Consider the following 16,369-nt stretch of genomic DNA (forward strand, 5'->3'; position numbering starts at 1 on the left):
CATCCATCCATTTTCTGAGCCACTTCTCCTCACTAGGGTCGCGGGCGTGCTGGAGCCTATCCCAGCTGTCATCGGGCAGGAGGCGGGGTACACCCTGAACTGGTTGCCAGCCAATCGCAAGGCACATACAAACAAACAACCATCCGCACTCACAATCATGCCTACTGGCAATTTAGAGTCTCCAATTAATGCATGTTTTTGGGATGTGGGAGGAAACCGGAGTGCCCTGAGAAAACCCACGCAGGCACGGGGAGAACATGCAAACTCCACACAGGCGGGGCCGGGGATTGAACCCGGGTCCTCAGAACTGTGAGGCAGACGCTCTAACCCGTGCCGCCCTGGTAATATCAAAGATTCATTAAGTCAGTCAGTCTTAACTTTAATGACATTGACGAATTTCAAATGGCACTTATGCTTGTTTTGGTCAAACTTTGAATCGTATGCTTTCAGTGGCATTTGGTTCTCATTGTATGTTGGAACTAATGCTATCCTTTGATGCGCCAAAACGTCTGGTGTGCTGTGAGATTCACGTAAAGGGTCATTGTTAAGTATGAAACCATTCCTCCATGTTGAAAGACTTAACTGTTTGTTCCCCAGCTCAAAAGATTAGCTTCCACTGAGACATAACTTCGTGGCTCAGGATGCACTTGGGCCTCCGCTCGGCCACCGAAGCTCTGCAAACTACAATTTGGGGCCGCCGCAGAGAAAAGCACTCCCATTGTGTGCTGGTCAGGACGTAATGCTGTGGTGCACAGACTCTGACGCCCTGGTATTCACATAGACATACACCAATGTGCACGGAGACACACAGATAGAGACGCGTCACGACAGAAGAGTCAGTGTTGGGTCAGGAGGCGCAGCCTATGAAGAGCTGGGTATTGTTGGACATTAAACAGTGCAGCCATTCAGCTTGTCAGGGGTGACTCAGGAGTAGTGTGACAACAACACCTGCCTTCACACTACCGCATTGTTGTGCTCCATGCTGGAGTGGCAGTGCAGTGGCAACTTTATCAACACAACAGTATACTTGGTGTACTCGTCGATGCAACAACAAGCGTGACAGTACTGTCCATACACATGGACAGTACTGTAACAATAAAGGCCAACAGTAAAATAATATTTTTTTTGTATTTGTTACAAAAAAGTACCTTTTTTATTTATTTTTTAAAGTGTCTTTATTACAATAAATATAAAACAGGAAAAACGATGATATAAAAAGGACTTTTTCAAAAAACACTTCAATTTTTCTATACAGTTGGTACACTTGCATGCCAAGTACTACTGTATTTATAAAAATAGTGTCAATACTAAGATAAAAAAAAAATCATACATTATACATATGTATATGCAATATTTGTAATGCATTTTATAATTAACAATTTTTTTAAATAAAACAATTTGTTGTTTTTAAAATGTCAATGTAAAGTTGCTGTAATCTCAAAATTTATGGTAATCAGTCTCATCTGTATATCTATCCTGCTATTTACTGCTTTACTATGCCAAAAGCTCATCTCATCAAGAAAGCTAATTGTGGCACGGGCGAGGAATTGGCTCAGTTTGTTCCGTTAAGAACTGTTGCTCTTTGCCTCTTCACTTGACCTCGGCCTCCACCTGGGCCGAACACCAAAAACAACAATATATGCATGTCGACACACACACACACACACACACACACACACACACACACACACACCCACACACACAGACTCATCTAGGCTAATGACTCATCTCTCTGCCCCTCTATCATCCCCACCCCCTCTGTTCTTCATCTGTGTGCAGGGGACATCACTCAGAAGGGCTATGAGAAGAAAAGAAGCAAACTGTTGGCACCGTTCATCCCACAGATACAAGGTAAGGATATTTATTTATAATTGATATTTGAGTGACAACACATTTCATCCCCGAAAAATGTCCAAGAAATGCAATATTTAAAGAGTGAATGAGTGATCATATGACTTTGAATTCGTCTCAGCTCTCGTTTGTTGCCTCGGTTTGTGTTGGTTGGGTTTTCGCTTCAAAGCAAAACTGCGAAAACCACGCCACACTGACCGCATCAGTCGAAAAGAGATGCTAGCAAAAAAAAACAACAACAATGGAGGATAACGTGGATATCGTTTAATGTACCTCTCAATGTGGCTTTTGGGTACGGTAGGGAGACAAATCCTATATGAGCGAAGAACATGCTGCTGTATAACACTGCTACATTATACTCCACAGTCTCCACTTGGCTGCAGTGGTCCTCTCTCCCTTGGAGATAAGCAAAATAAGATATTACTTTATTGATCTTATTGTACTACAATAACAGTATTAAAACTGAGCGCTAACGTTAGCCTGTATATTTATTTTCATCATTTGTTACTGATTAATCTGCTTGACCTGTGAGTGACCCACACTGGTTTGTGTTACCCATATGGTATGCGCTTTGCACGCTTGGTATCCTGGCTGAGCAGGAATTGACACGCCCCTTTAAATGTTTGTAATTGCCGAAAATAATAGTTTAAACCACAAACTTTAACCACAAAACAGTTTATCATGATGTCAAGCTCCTCCTATAACCCAGAAATCAACAAACAAATAAGTGAATGGTGCAGCAGATGATTTGATTTTGAAAGAAAATGCACCGGAAGTGCTCGTGTGCTGCCTGCATGCACCTGTGGCAAAGACACTCCATAACTTCAATGAACAACCCAGGCTAAGCTCACCTCCTCCCTGACCTACAAAGCTTGCCTCTCAGTCAAGCTGTATCACAAGCAACAATACTTCCTTGACACCAATTACAAATGTTTCCTCTTAACCATGGTTTTGGTGCCATCATGTGGCATCTCAGGTCACAGAAAGAGCACAAAAATATGTGAATAGGCAAATTTGAGAAAAGTGAATCGCGAATAGGCAGGGTTCACTGAATGTACATGGTTTTGCCAGCGGACAAGCAAGTCGACTAGGTGCAGTGTGGTAGAAACGAGGCATTTAGACCCACGTGAAATCTCTACATCTGTGAGATAGTTATGCTGAAATGGTGCTAAAACATCTATTGGCTGTGCACCAATAAATGCGTCTCCTGTGGTAGGGCATGCAACTGAGTTGGCTTAAATGAAGTGCCTTCTGCCCAGCAACGCAGTCTGAAGTCCTGGCGTGTGAATAAATCTGCTTCCTCTAAGAGCTGGAGAAAAGCCATTTTTTTACTTTGCGTTAATGGCCATTAAAGCGTTCCGGCATCCAATTGAAGTGGCTTGTCCCTTGCTCACGGGATGCGTGTCACGCTCATTCTTCGCAGTGTCCTGGAATATCCTCGGACTATATTGAAACTGATGCGCTAAATGCAACTTGTGCTGTTTAGTAGTTTGAGTGAATGTGGGTCCGACTATTGCTTAGCATTGAAGCGTGTGAGTTATATTGCTGTCTAAGAGTTGCTGACAGCGTGGAGCTCAATGATCCCTACTAAGCTGCTGCCACGGAAAGGCCAGGCAAGCTGATGATGGCTGGCAGTTAACCGCATCCTGCACCAGGCCTGGCTACCAGATTCTGGATGCGGTTAATACATTCATTTTCATATTAGGCTCTGTGTGTTGGCAATATCAATTGAATTTACCCCCCCAATATTCTGGTGGGTTTTCATAACCATTGAAGTGTTTGAATTAATGTCTCCCTGTGCTGATGAAAGCCAAATGATAGCTACATTGGCTGAGGGATAAAGCACTGCCTGCCTAACTCAGAGCTGTGCGTAAGACTACATGTTCGACTGCCTTTTTTAGCTGAAACGTCATTTTGACATTTGCTGTACTTAATCGTCTTCTTTGAGCTTGGCATTTCTCATTTGCTTTCCCTTAAAACATGCAAGGCGGCTGGTCATTTATAAGTGAGGCTGGAAGGTTTAATTCAAAATGAAAACATTCTCTATTATGGTGCACGGTGAATAAGTGGTTAGCACGTCCTCCTCGCAGTCGAAAGGTTCCAGGTTCCGACCTCTGCTTAGACCCTCCTGTGTGGGTTTGCATGTTCCCTGTGCTTGCTTGGGGTGTCTTTGAAAACCTCAGCTTCCTTGCCCCAAAAAACAAAACAAAAACACATTAGGTAATTTAAAGACTCTCTGGATTGTTTATAGATGGAAATGATTGTTTGTTATGTGCTCTGTGATTGGTTGACAAACAGTCCAGGGTACACCCTGCCTATAGCAGCTAGGGTTAGAGGTGTTTCTCAAGCTCGGATGGAGGTGCATCGCAATAAAATAGACTACTGTAGGAGAGTTCATTGTATTTCAGCATTGGAAGTACAAAAGCGTTAGCTGTAAGCTAAAATCATCAAAATAATAACAAATGCAATCATAAAATAGTTAACTCTGTTAATCTATACATGTTTAAGTTGAAATACAGAAATAGATTTCAAATTTTATTGCGATGCACCTGTAGGTTCCAGCTCATCTGTCACCCTAACTAGGATAATCATTGTTAAAAAAAAAATGGATGGATTGTTGGCTAAGTATTAAAATATTCATTACAGAATCATCTTTAATGCAGCACTTTAACTCTCCAAACTTGAATTGATCTAAGAGACTGTTTGAAGTTAGGTTAGGTGTTGCTGTTTTGATTAGCAACAGTTAAAATTGGCTCAACATACACTCCTTGAAGTCTCAGCGCCCTTTGCACAATGGTCATTGCACCGGACTATTGCAATATTAGTCATTCGAACTGCTCTAAGTGCTCGAGGACTCTGCATCTTTTTGCACAATTGTTTTTTGTCAATGTCATTATGTCTCCAAAGTGTTCTGTAAATTGACTGTCTGTTGTACTAGAGCGGCTCCAACTGCCGGAGACAAATTCCTTGTGTGTTTTGGACATACTTGGCAAATAAAGATGATTCTGATGATTCTGAACAGTTAACAAATATGAGCAATAACTTCTATGAAGTAGTTTTTTTTCTGATGGGGAAAGAGGATGTCTCATTGAGGCATTTATAAATGATTTAAAAAGAAATAGTATATGGTACGTTTGAGTCCATCATCTTTTTTCCACAGGTGTAGATCCCTCTCTCCAGATTGACAGCCAGATCCAGGCCTCCTCCCAGGCTGTTCTCTCAGCATCCAAACAAAACAAATCTCGGGCAGCCAACACCAGGGATGAACGCTTCCGCTCTGGTAATCACATCTTCATTCTTCGTGTGAGAGTTTAGAATTCCTGCTTGTGTTTTTTAGCGGTGCGCCTAAGCCACGTGTTCTTTTGTGTGGCTTAGATCTGCACACAGAAGCCGTCCAAGCAGCTTTGGCCAAATACAAAGAAAGGAAGATGCCCATGCCGTCCAAGAGACGATCCGTGCTAGTCCAGTCCTCTGTTGAGGCATGCACCCCGCCTGGTAAGACCTTTGCGTCTATATTTAGCGAACTTTCCTTTGCCAACCTTGGACATATAATTAGCTATGCACACGCACTACCCTTCCTATTCCCGCTCACTACCCACAAAGCACTATAGTGTAGGATGCTAACAATTCTGTAATCCAATATTGTTTAGCAAAATATTCCCCAAGAAAAAGAAACATTCAGTTTGATGAATGTATCTATTGTTTGGGATTATAAAGGACTCAGTTGTCATGAGCGTGTTCCCAGGCCGGCCTTCCCACTTGTTGCATACTGGATGAGATTGTTAGCATTGTCTCAGAATGTCAACATTTTACCTACTGTAACAGTTTGTGCTGTGTTGAAGCCATGTTGGACTTCACAGTACCAATTCTTAAAAAAAAAAAAAAGACAGTCACTTAAGTACTGCAGTGGCTTAATTATTGTGTTAACTTAATTAGGTCTGTAGATATTCAGGTATTACCACCCAAGGTGTAATATCTTTGGAACCGCTTGGTCTTGTCAAAAGCAGATAAATCCTGACTTGAACAGGTTGTGTAAAAAGACTTCTGGTTTTCTTCTTAAAACGTGTAGTTTTTAAAGCTGGGATTTTCTGTCACTTTTTACGCTATCGTTGGGCACTCTCACAAGTCAGTCATTATAACAGTCTAGTGTATACACTACTCACAAAAAGTTATCGATAATGGGCTTTCGAGTGAAATTTCAAGATGAACCTAAAATGCGCAAACTTTTTACAGGTCAATTTATTTTGACCCCCTCAATTTTTGAATGCCAATGCCCAACTGTTCAATGTTTCAGTACTTTTCGCAAAACCTTCTGTTCTCAAATCTGGAGCTGAATGAGAAAATTGACATGTATTTGATCTATGAATTGAGAAATTTCCAAGGGCGTACACTTTTCTGCCTTTCTGTGACTCTTCCAGTCTCTCTGTGTTTGTTACAACCTGCTGATGACATTTTGTGACACATTAAGTTCAGTGGCCACTTCCCTCTGAGAACAGTCTCTGTTTGAAGCTGGTCAATTGTTAATAGTCGTCTTGGTCCAAATATGAACAGCATGATCAAGATGACTATTTTAAATACAAATTCTAATCGTATGTTATAGTGCTTTTTAGGTTAATCATGAAATTTCAAATCTTCTTGTGTCTGTCATTACTGTTAATACATCACTGTTGTTTGCTGTGTTTCACTTGATCACTGATGCACGGTACATTGCAGTAATTAGTAGGCCCGCCAAGTCATTATTATATAGCTCATTAAGCAGTGCTTTGCAACTATATCCTACTGTTTTTTGTCTGTTAAATACAAGCGACTCTGTGAGCTTAATCAGTCTCCTCGCTTGCTTCTTGTCTGTTTATAAGCCATGAATGCCAACTCTTGACTTTACACTGGTGTCTGACCCTCACTATGTTCTTCTGCTTCACTTTGCCATGGTTACTGAGACATTGAGTTATAGGAGAGATGAGCAGAGGAATAACAGATTGTTCACTGTGAAGCAGTCGCTTTGAGGCTGCTGGCCGTACACATAAATATGGCTTGTTAGAATCCATCCTAAAGCTTTTGCAAGGCAACTTTTTCAAGGCCATGTAACATATTTCATTTTACTTAGGGATTTTGTGTCAAAAAGTGCTCAATTGACAGCCTGAACATTTGAATCCATTTAGTTTGCAAACTTCTGTGACAGGTTATACAACCCCAATTCCAATGAAGTTGGAACGTTGTGTTAAACATAAATAAAAACAGAATACGATGATTTGCAAATCATGTTTAACCTATATTTAATTGAATACACTACAATGACAAGATATTTAATGTTCAAACTGATAAACTTAATTGTTTTTAGCAAATAATCATTAACTTAGAATTTTATGGCTGCAACACGTTCCAAGAAAGCTGGGACAGGTGGCAAAAAAGTTGAGGAATGCTCACCAAACACCTGTTTGGAACATCCCACAGGTAGACAGGCTAATTGGGAACAGGTGGGGGCCATGATTGGGTATAAAAGGAGCTTCCTGAATTGCTCAGTCATTCACAAGCAAAGATGGGGCGAGGTTCACCTCTTTGTGAACAAGTGTGTGAGAAAATAGTCAAACAGTTTAAGGACAATGTTCCTCAACGTACAGTTGTATGGAATTTAGGGATTTCATCATCTACGGTCCATAATAACGTCAAAAGGTTCAGAGAATCTGGAGAAATCACTGCATGTAAGCGGCAAAGCCGAAAACCAACATTGAATGCCCGTGACCTTCGATCCCTCAGGCGGCACTGCATCAAAAACCGACATCAAGGTGTAAAGGATATCACCACATGGGCTCAGGAACACTTCAGAAAACCAATGTCAGTAAATACAGTTCAGCGCTACATCCGTAAGTGCAACTTGAAACTCTTACTATGCAAAGCAAAATCCATTTATCAACAACAGCCAGAAACGCCGCCGACTTCTCTGGGCCTGTGCTCATCTAAAATGGACTGATGCAAAGTAGAAAAGTGTTCTGTGCTGAAAGGTACATACAGGTTTTGGAGAAACATATGCTAACGTCTTTTTCATGGACGCCCCTGCTTATTTCAGCAAGACAATGCCAAACCACATTCTGCATGTGTTACAACAGCGTGGCTTCGTAGTAAAAGAGTGCAGGTACTAGACTGGCCTACCTGCAGTCCAGACCTGTCTCCCATTGAAAATGTGTGGCAGATTATGAAGCGTAAAATACGAGAACGGAGACCCCGGACTGTTGAACAACTGAAGCTGTACATCAAGCAAGAATGGGAAAGAATTCCACCTACAAAGCTTCAACATTTAGTGTCTTCAGTTCCCAAGCGTTTATTGAATGTTGTTAAAAGAAAAGGTGATGTAACAGTGGTAAACATGACCCTGTCCCAGCTTTTTTGGAACGTGTTGCAGCCATAAAATTCTAAATTAATGATTATTTGCTAAAAACAATAAAGTTTATCAGTTTGAACATTAAATATCTTGTCTTTGTAGTGTATTCAATTAAATATAGGTTGAACATGATTTGCAAATCATTGTATTCTGTTTTTATTTATGTTTAACACAACGTCCCAACTTCATTGGAATTGGGGTTGTAGTAATGTTTGACGAGAAGGAGCACTGAGTGACGATGTAGACTTCTCCAGTAGCTTCTCGTGCTAGGGCCCAAGCTAGCACTTATTACTTTTCACTCGTTTACATTTGTGTGTGTATTTGTTAACGTGAAATTGCATTCATTGTTTTTATTTTATTTTATGCTTGTGTAAAAGTTAAATTTAGGGTTAACGATTGTGTGAATGCTCAAGCGTTCCACATTTTATGCCCACGTGAAATGTGGGTGTAAAATTTTATTATGTTAAAAAACCCCCGTTCTCCCCCATTCCACTCTATTCTGCCTTCTTCCCCCCTGCTTACATATTTCTTCAGCAATTAAAACCATTCCAATTACCTGTTTTACACACTCCCCCAATACCCACATTCTGCACTGTGCAACACTAAAATACCTGCATTTTAGCCACAATAAGACAAATACATTTTTTTTTTAGCTAGTTTCCTGATTTCTCAACCGATTCCCACCATTCCAACTTCTACGTGTTCAGCTCATTCAAGCGCATGATTTAAATCAGCATTGCAGCATTCAAACGCAATTTCTCCAGAAATTGCACCTTCTAGTCTTAATCTGTTGATTATTTTTCTCTTAATTGGCGAATCAGATAAAAAATAAATAAATAAATTATCAACCCTTTTTTGGGGGAGAAGGAAGAGTGAGGCTGCAGGGAGAAGAGAAACTGAGGGTGTAGGACCAGAGAAATGATGAGTGGAGGTGAAGAAACAAGTCTAAGCAGGTTGGAACAGGCGGAGGAACAGGTGCATTGTGTGACAGAAGTGCCTCTGCTAGGATGAAGGGCAACTTTTATAAGACAGTGGCGAGGCCAGCCATAATGTATGGATTAGAGACAGAGGCACGAGACGAGAAGGCAAGAGAAAACAGGAAGCAGAGCTGGATGTGGCAGAAATGAAGATGTTGAGGTTCTCTCTAGGAGTGACCAGGTTGGATAGGATTTGAAATGAGGTCATCAGAGGAACAGCCAAGGTTAGCTGTTTGGGAGCAAAAGTTAGAGAGAGCAGACTCCGATGGTTTGCAGACGTGAAGAGAGATAATTAGTGAAGAAGGGTGCTGTGGATGGTGCTGCCAGGCAAGAGAGCTGGAGGAAGACCTAAGAGAAGGTTGCTAGATGTAGTGAGGGAAGACACGAGGGCAGTTGATATTAGAGAGGAGGATGCAAAAGATGGGCTTGGACATGGAAAAGGATGACACTCAGTGGTGACCTCTAAAGGGACAAGCCAAAAGGAAAAGAAGCAGAATCGATAAATCGTATGGGTTTTTTTTTTCTTAAAAAGTATTTCCATCCCTTTATTATAAAATTGGACATTATGTCAAATCGACCTTGCAGAAAAGTGCACAAACGGGTTGCTTCACGAACATCCTCGAGCAGAAAGGGGCAGAGGGTGGTGGAACTGTACTAGTAAAACACTGTCATCCACATAAGTAGTGCAAATCTTTTTCCCCCACCGACCGGCTGTGTTGCTGTCCTCTTGTCATGGCGTGACGCTACTCTGACCTGTCTAACACAGACACCTCCTCGGCATCTGAAGACGAGGGCTCGCTGCGGCGAAAGGGACGTCTGGCCAACTCCACGCCTAACCAGAGCCACAGCCACCCGGCCGTTGAGCACTGGTTTAACCGGGTCATCCAGGGTTCGTCCACCTCATCTTCCGCTTCGTCCACCTCGTCCCACCCGGGAGGGAGGTCTGCCACAACCAGCACCAACGCCAATAGCACGGCTCTCAACGCCAACACCAAAGCTACTGCACTGGCTGACCTTATGGCACACACTCACTTAGGTGAGTTCTCCTTTTTAAATTGATCTCTCTTTAACTCAAGCACTGGTCCACTTAAGAGTTTCTAAAAGGACTCCGCGTCCGGTCGTCATGGTAACAAAAGACAAACTTGGTATTAGCCCAGCAGTACATACCTATATGGGGCGGAATGAAGGATGGCTCCCATGCATGAGAAAGTACAATCAATGGACATGGAAACTAAAAATAGGCTGATTTCAGATAGATGAGGATTAGGGTGGGATGCAATTCTTAATCCTTGGGGTATTTTGACGTGTGTGTGTGAGAGGCGTGTTTCGACACCTGATAACTGTTTTAAATTGTGAAAAAAAAAAAAATGCATGTCTCCTTTAAGGGATAGATCATCATGTATATGTGACATGTTCCTGTGTGTTTGTTTCATAGTGGAAGCCACGGCTAATGTTGTTTTACGTTGGCTTAATTCAGCAGGATTTTGTAGCATTCAATTACTGTAGTTTCTCGTGTATAATGCAAATTTTTTCCCCCAAAAAAATTGTCAAAAGTCAATAGTGCGCATTATGAAATGAAATGAAAAAGCTTTCACATTTTATAAATGTATGCCGCCATCGAGAGGTTATGAGAGAGGTGTACACTTTCATTCTAATATGCCGCCACCTAGAGGTTATGAAAAAGTTGTAGCCTACACATTCATTCCAATATGACAGGGGTACGTATGACTGCATATCCTGTATGTACAGTTGTGGTCATAAGTTTACATACCCTGCCAGAATTAGTGAAATATTCTTTTTTTATTTTAAATATGACTGAGCAACAACCATAATTCGTTTCTTTATGGTTATGTTTTGTTTAATGATAATGCTTTTCTGAAAGGCTTGACAGTTTAATTTGAATCTCATTCAAATGAAATTAAGTGTTTCGCCCAGCCCTTCATGTTTTCTTTAAATAATTGTACCCATCTTACAAGTTCTGCCTGAGTAATCAAACATATGAGCACAACTGTGTGTTTTCTCTTTTACTAAATAAAAGGCTGTGAATTTCAAAATAACAGCAAGTAAATAATAAAGTATTACATGTTCAAATAAAGTGCTTAACTTCAGAATAATTCTTTAAAAAAAAATAGCTCATGTTTTGATTATATGGGTAGAAGCAAAATCATGCATTGTAAAAATGCATTATACATAGGTAGAAGGGTTTCCAGAATTTCGAGGTCAACTTTGGGGGTGCACATTATACACGAGAAATTTCGGTATCTCCAGCTAATAAGGTTTTTTTGAATGTATGCTAGACATAAAGCAGTGTCCCACGTGTCTGCTTCTGTTGCCGCTCAAGATAGACACAAGCACTTAATGAGGCATGACAAAGATTGTCAAGAGTTTGAATTCATGTTTTGGACTAAGTCATCTTTGTCTGCAATCTCGCTGTCATTCAGTCATGTAAAAAGGCTTTAGGCCACTCCTTTTTCAAAGCTTCTCTATTCATCTTGTCTGTTATTGCTCAGTGTGACATTTGTCAACTATGTGTGGCCACCAAAAGACTTAACCACATGGTTGTATTTATGGAATAGCAAGTAGATGCGTAACTAAACTAGCTAAATCATTTGTTTAGATGTTACATAGGACTGCATACTGGTCTAGGGTTGGCTTGGTTACAATACCTCACAGGAATGCAATGTCACCTAAAGGTCAAACACAGATCTATGGATTTGTTTGGCTTTAAAAAACTTTTCCCAAAGGAAAATCTGATTGTGAGGGTCCTAGGTTTACGACAGAGTTCCGTTCCTACAGAGGCGACGTAACCTGAATTTGTTCACTAACCTACACCAACAGAGGAGTAAAGTCATAATTACAGTGAACATTTGTATGAAAAACACTTCAGGCCATAAATACAAAACATTAAAATGAAAAGCAGTCAGTATAGCTGTAACTTTGCGTGCCTTCTTGTGCAGCGTTGGCCACGCATTCTTACACCACTGCGCAAATGAGTTCATTGTGTGCCGTTCATAACCTCGTATGTCTCTGTGGCCCCCCTGTAGTCTGTCCCAGGGTTTGATGACGTATGAGTCGTATGCGTGCTCCGTGAGTGTCCATACTGCACTTGCGTCACATACATAACCAATTTATATCCACATATGAAAGAGGCCTGGGTAAGATATGAAAAAATCGGATTTGTACTGTTCAGGTTGACATGGAAAAAAAAAAAAAAAAAATACATGTAACATTGGGCAAAAAAAATCTGAATTGACCTGCAGTGTGAACATAGCCTAAGTGCTCACGCCTCCATATGGCTCCTGACGATCAACCACCTGGCTCAATGTCATCTCTGACTGTCATGGCAATTCATTTTGAAGTTCTACTGTGCGCCACTGTACTATTGATACAAACTTTCAGCGTCAAAGGCAGATCACCAGCCTTGCAAACTTTCTCAATAGAATACAATTTAAATTTGGTAGTGATAGTTGACCTGTCGGGCAGTGCGGTAGCCTGTCTGCCTCACAGTTCTTAGGTTCAGGGTTCATGTGGAGTTTGTATGTTCTCCCCAGTGCTTTCGTGGGTTTTCCTCCTCCCACGTTCCAAAAACATGCATGTTAGGTTCATTGATGACTAAATTGTCATAAGTGTGAGAGTGATATGTGCCCTGCGATTGGCTGTTTACCAGTCCTGGATGTACCCCGCCTCTTGCTCAAAGTCAGCTGGGATAAGCTCCAGCTCACTCCCAATCCTAAAAAGGACAAGCACAATAGAAAATGGATGGATGGGTAGTTGACCTGTCCTTTCTATCCCCTTTCTACCACAGATATCCACATAGCTCCCCCAGACGTGACAGGCCTCTCGGGGTGCTCGTCGCTGCATGCGGAGCAGTCCCACGTTGCCTCGGTGCGAGGCGTGTCCCGTGGCTACAACCACCACACCAGCATCATGGAGACGGCAGATGGTGAGTGTCCTGTACGCCCGATGCTACAAGGTTTCCTCCGGTTTGCCTTTTCTCCCCTGCTGTTTGTCCCTCTGTTTTCCCTCTTTATTCAGTCTTCCTGTCAGACTGGCACTCGCTGCTGGCTGACCCTCTTTTAGTTGCTATGGTAACACCTCTCCTCCTATATAGAGAAAAAAAACTCTTAATAGTTGTTCTGCGATAATAATATATTTTATTAGTTGTTGTTCTAATACTAATCATTATTAATCTTTATAATTATGACTCTTGTTTTAGACTGCAGTGTAAAACATTTCACAACGTGGTTAGTTTTCAGTGTTATTTAGGAGTTATAAAACAGCCTACAAGAAGCAGAGCAAAAAAAAGAGAACAAAGAGCTCTGGATCACAAGGACAGTGTTATAATACTTCCAATAAATGTAAATAGGTTTTGCCAGTGAATAAAAGCAGGTGTCAACCTTCGTTATTCGAAATCATGCAACAAGTGAAGCACTATATTCCAGCCAACTGCGCTACTGAGTTTGCCCTGCATATGCCCAAACCCCTGCATTGACACGCTCCACTTACATGTGGTCAAAATGATGGATCTCTTCACCAAAAGGCGGTGTGTAGGTAAAACTGTCATATTAGGCTGCAAGTCTTTAGACAACAGACAACCAATCATCAAACCCTGATGAAACGGTATCGAAAATCAACGTAATGATAAATGGATTTATCGAATGGATTAAGAATTCTGTAACTTGTGTGGGATTGATTGTTGATTAATAGTGTGTTGAAGCAATTGAGTAAAAATTGAGTTTCAGTCTTAGCTTGACACCTTTATTTGAGACCTGTATTCGTGGAGGATTATGTTCAGTGATGTCCACATTTGTTTCTCCTCCAGGCTGTGAATGGAGAGGTGAGGGATCCCTCAGTTTGATGAATGGTATTTATTATTGCTACGGTTGTTTCAGCTCAATGGCAGCCTGTGCATTTGTTGTGCATGTGATTACTGTCAGGTGTTGCACCCCTCCGCCACCCATGTTCTCCCAAAAAAGTCAATTCACTCATCCGAGCCATCTGTTTTGATGTTGTTCATGGTGTTGATGGTCTTGCCGACAAGACGAATGCGTTTGCATTTGTGGCGTTGTGAATTTACCTAACCTACATGCTTTACACTGCTGTGCTTGGTGTGAAAAGGCCTTTTTGATGACACATCTCTATTAGGATGCATATTTGCTGCTTTTCTTGTGTGCCATCTCAATGTTTCAACAAGGGTAGAGCCAACAGGATACACTTTGTTTCAAATGGAGAAAACACAGACTGGGGGACAATACAGCAGAAGAATAAATTGTGTAATGTGTTTTTCCATGATGACGGTCAAGCTTGATTTCAACACAAAACTACCCATTGAGATAAAATATATTTGAAATAATTAGTTCCAGAGTCCAAACTGTCCCCATCATAAAAACTTAATGTACTAAACAAGCAATGTTTTAAGTAACATTTCATCGTTATTAACTCTCATACATGCATAAGGAGTCAAATATGAATATCTTAAAAGCAACAAAACACATTCAACAGAATCAGTCATCCATATGACTACTAGTGATCGTCTCCAACTATCATGACGCTGCAATACTTAAAGCTGGACAAAAGTACTTTGACAGCTCCACTGTCTGCTTTAAATTAATGCACTTACTTCCCCAGTGGTATTCTTCTTGCCTTGCTATTCACTTTCCACTGTCTTGAACATCCATGCATCCATTTTCTGAGCCGCTTCTCCTCACTAGGGTCGCGGGCGTGCTGGAGCCTATCCCAGCTGTCATCGAGCAGGAGGTGGGGTACACCCTGAACTGGTTGCGAGCCAATCGCAGGGCACATAGAAACAAACCACCATTCTCACTCACAGTCATGCCTACGGGCAATTTAGAGTCTCCAATTAATACATGTTTTTGGGATGTGGGAGGAAACCGGAGTGCCCGGAGAAAACCCACGCAGGCACGTGGAGAACATGCAAACTCCACACAGGCGGGGCCGGGGATTGAACCCGGGTCCTCAGAACTGTGAGGCTGACGCTCTAACCTGTCGACCACCGCGCCGCCTGTCTTGAACAATTAAAAAAAAAAAAATTTACTCAGGGAAGAAGCAGTTCACACACTGCACCGTGTGTATGTGGCACATGGACAAAGACAAATACTGCCCCCGCCAGCCACTGCCTCCACCTCGCCGACAACTACACAGAGCAATCATTTATGTGCAGGTCAGCCGAAGCAAACGCTGTTAGCTAACACTAATCTGTGCATCTAACAAAACTCAATGTAGCTCTGTTTACCTTTTTGGCTTTGACATGGTAGCAGGGTTGTCGCACCAGTGGGGGGTGTGTTTTTTTTTGCATGATAGTGTTTCAGACAGTGTAGTCTGGCCGTCACTTGAAAGTTGCTCTGGATCATCGGCCAGCCTAGCTGGTCATGTCATGGATGGAGAAATTTGTGTGTAGGGGTGGTTATTATGTAAATTAGCCCCGCTGTTACGTGACGGAAATAGACAGATAACAAAAGATTTACTTGGTTGTTTAATTTCACACTTAGGTGGCGAGGCACTACAGAGACGAAACTAATTGTATATTGACAATTGAAAAGTCAAGTTTTCATTCAATGTCCCATTTACAGCGTTCAGCAGTTTAGGTTCGTCTCTATAAACAATAACGAATATTGAACATGGTCATAGAATAGTCCTTTAAAAAAAAAAAAAAACACTAAACAGAGTTCTGAACAGATGGCTTGCAAACAACCTCAGTTGATACGGTGGAAGTCTGAAAATATTGCAAGACAGTGATGCAGTGCAATGCATGGGATGTTTTTGGGTGTTGAAAATGAGGGACTCCTTCTGAGAACACTAATACGTTAATTATCATCACTGGCTTGTCATCATCTACTGCTACAGTACATTAATATATCAAAGCTTTTGAGTGGATGGGACTCAGGGCCATCAGACGTTGTCGTCTGTGTCTAATTGGCTCATCAGGTGCCGCACTGCCCCTCACATGTACGAGGCCAATGCGTGTGTGCCTTTATACGAGCAGACTGAGGCTGTCTGAGCCAGTCTTATTTTAGAACAAAAACGCATCAGGCAAGCTGTGTGCAGCTGTGGCCTGCGTCTCCTGTGGCTGGAATGTCTGACACTTGCCCCTCCCAACCTGGAATGAATTCACATGGACAAAACCATATCCCAAATAGCTAACAAA

General features: G+C 41.7%; 1 protein-coding gene across 3 annotated transcripts in view; it reads left to right on the forward strand.

The window, feature by feature from the left end:
- dip2a (disco-interacting protein 2 homolog A) overlaps nt 1-16,369 on the forward strand; it is an 82,561-nt gene that overhangs the window by 36,844 nt on the left and 29,348 nt on the right. The window contains exons 2-7 of one of the 3 annotated variants that reach the window (XM_061691363.1): nt 1,780-1,851; nt 5,012-5,131; nt 5,227-5,346; nt 9,971-10,240; nt 13,010-13,147; nt 14,027-14,068. In XM_061691363.1, the coding sequence (XP_061547347.1) occupies nt 1,780-1,851; nt 5,012-5,131; nt 5,227-5,346; nt 9,971-10,240; nt 13,010-13,147; nt 14,027-14,068 (762 nt within the window). The remainder of the gene's footprint in view (nt 1-1,779; nt 1,852-5,011; nt 5,132-5,226; nt 5,347-9,970; nt 10,241-13,009; nt 13,148-14,026; nt 14,069-16,369) is intronic. The other 2 variants (XM_061691364.1, XM_061691365.1) reach the window with 2 other exon arrangements.

Source organism: Phycodurus eques, chromosome 12 (assembly GCF_024500275.1).
Source record: "Phycodurus eques isolate BA_2022a chromosome 12, UOR_Pequ_1.1, whole genome shotgun sequence".
Taxonomy (NCBI): Eukaryota; Metazoa; Chordata; class Actinopteri; order Syngnathiformes; family Syngnathidae; genus Phycodurus; species Phycodurus eques.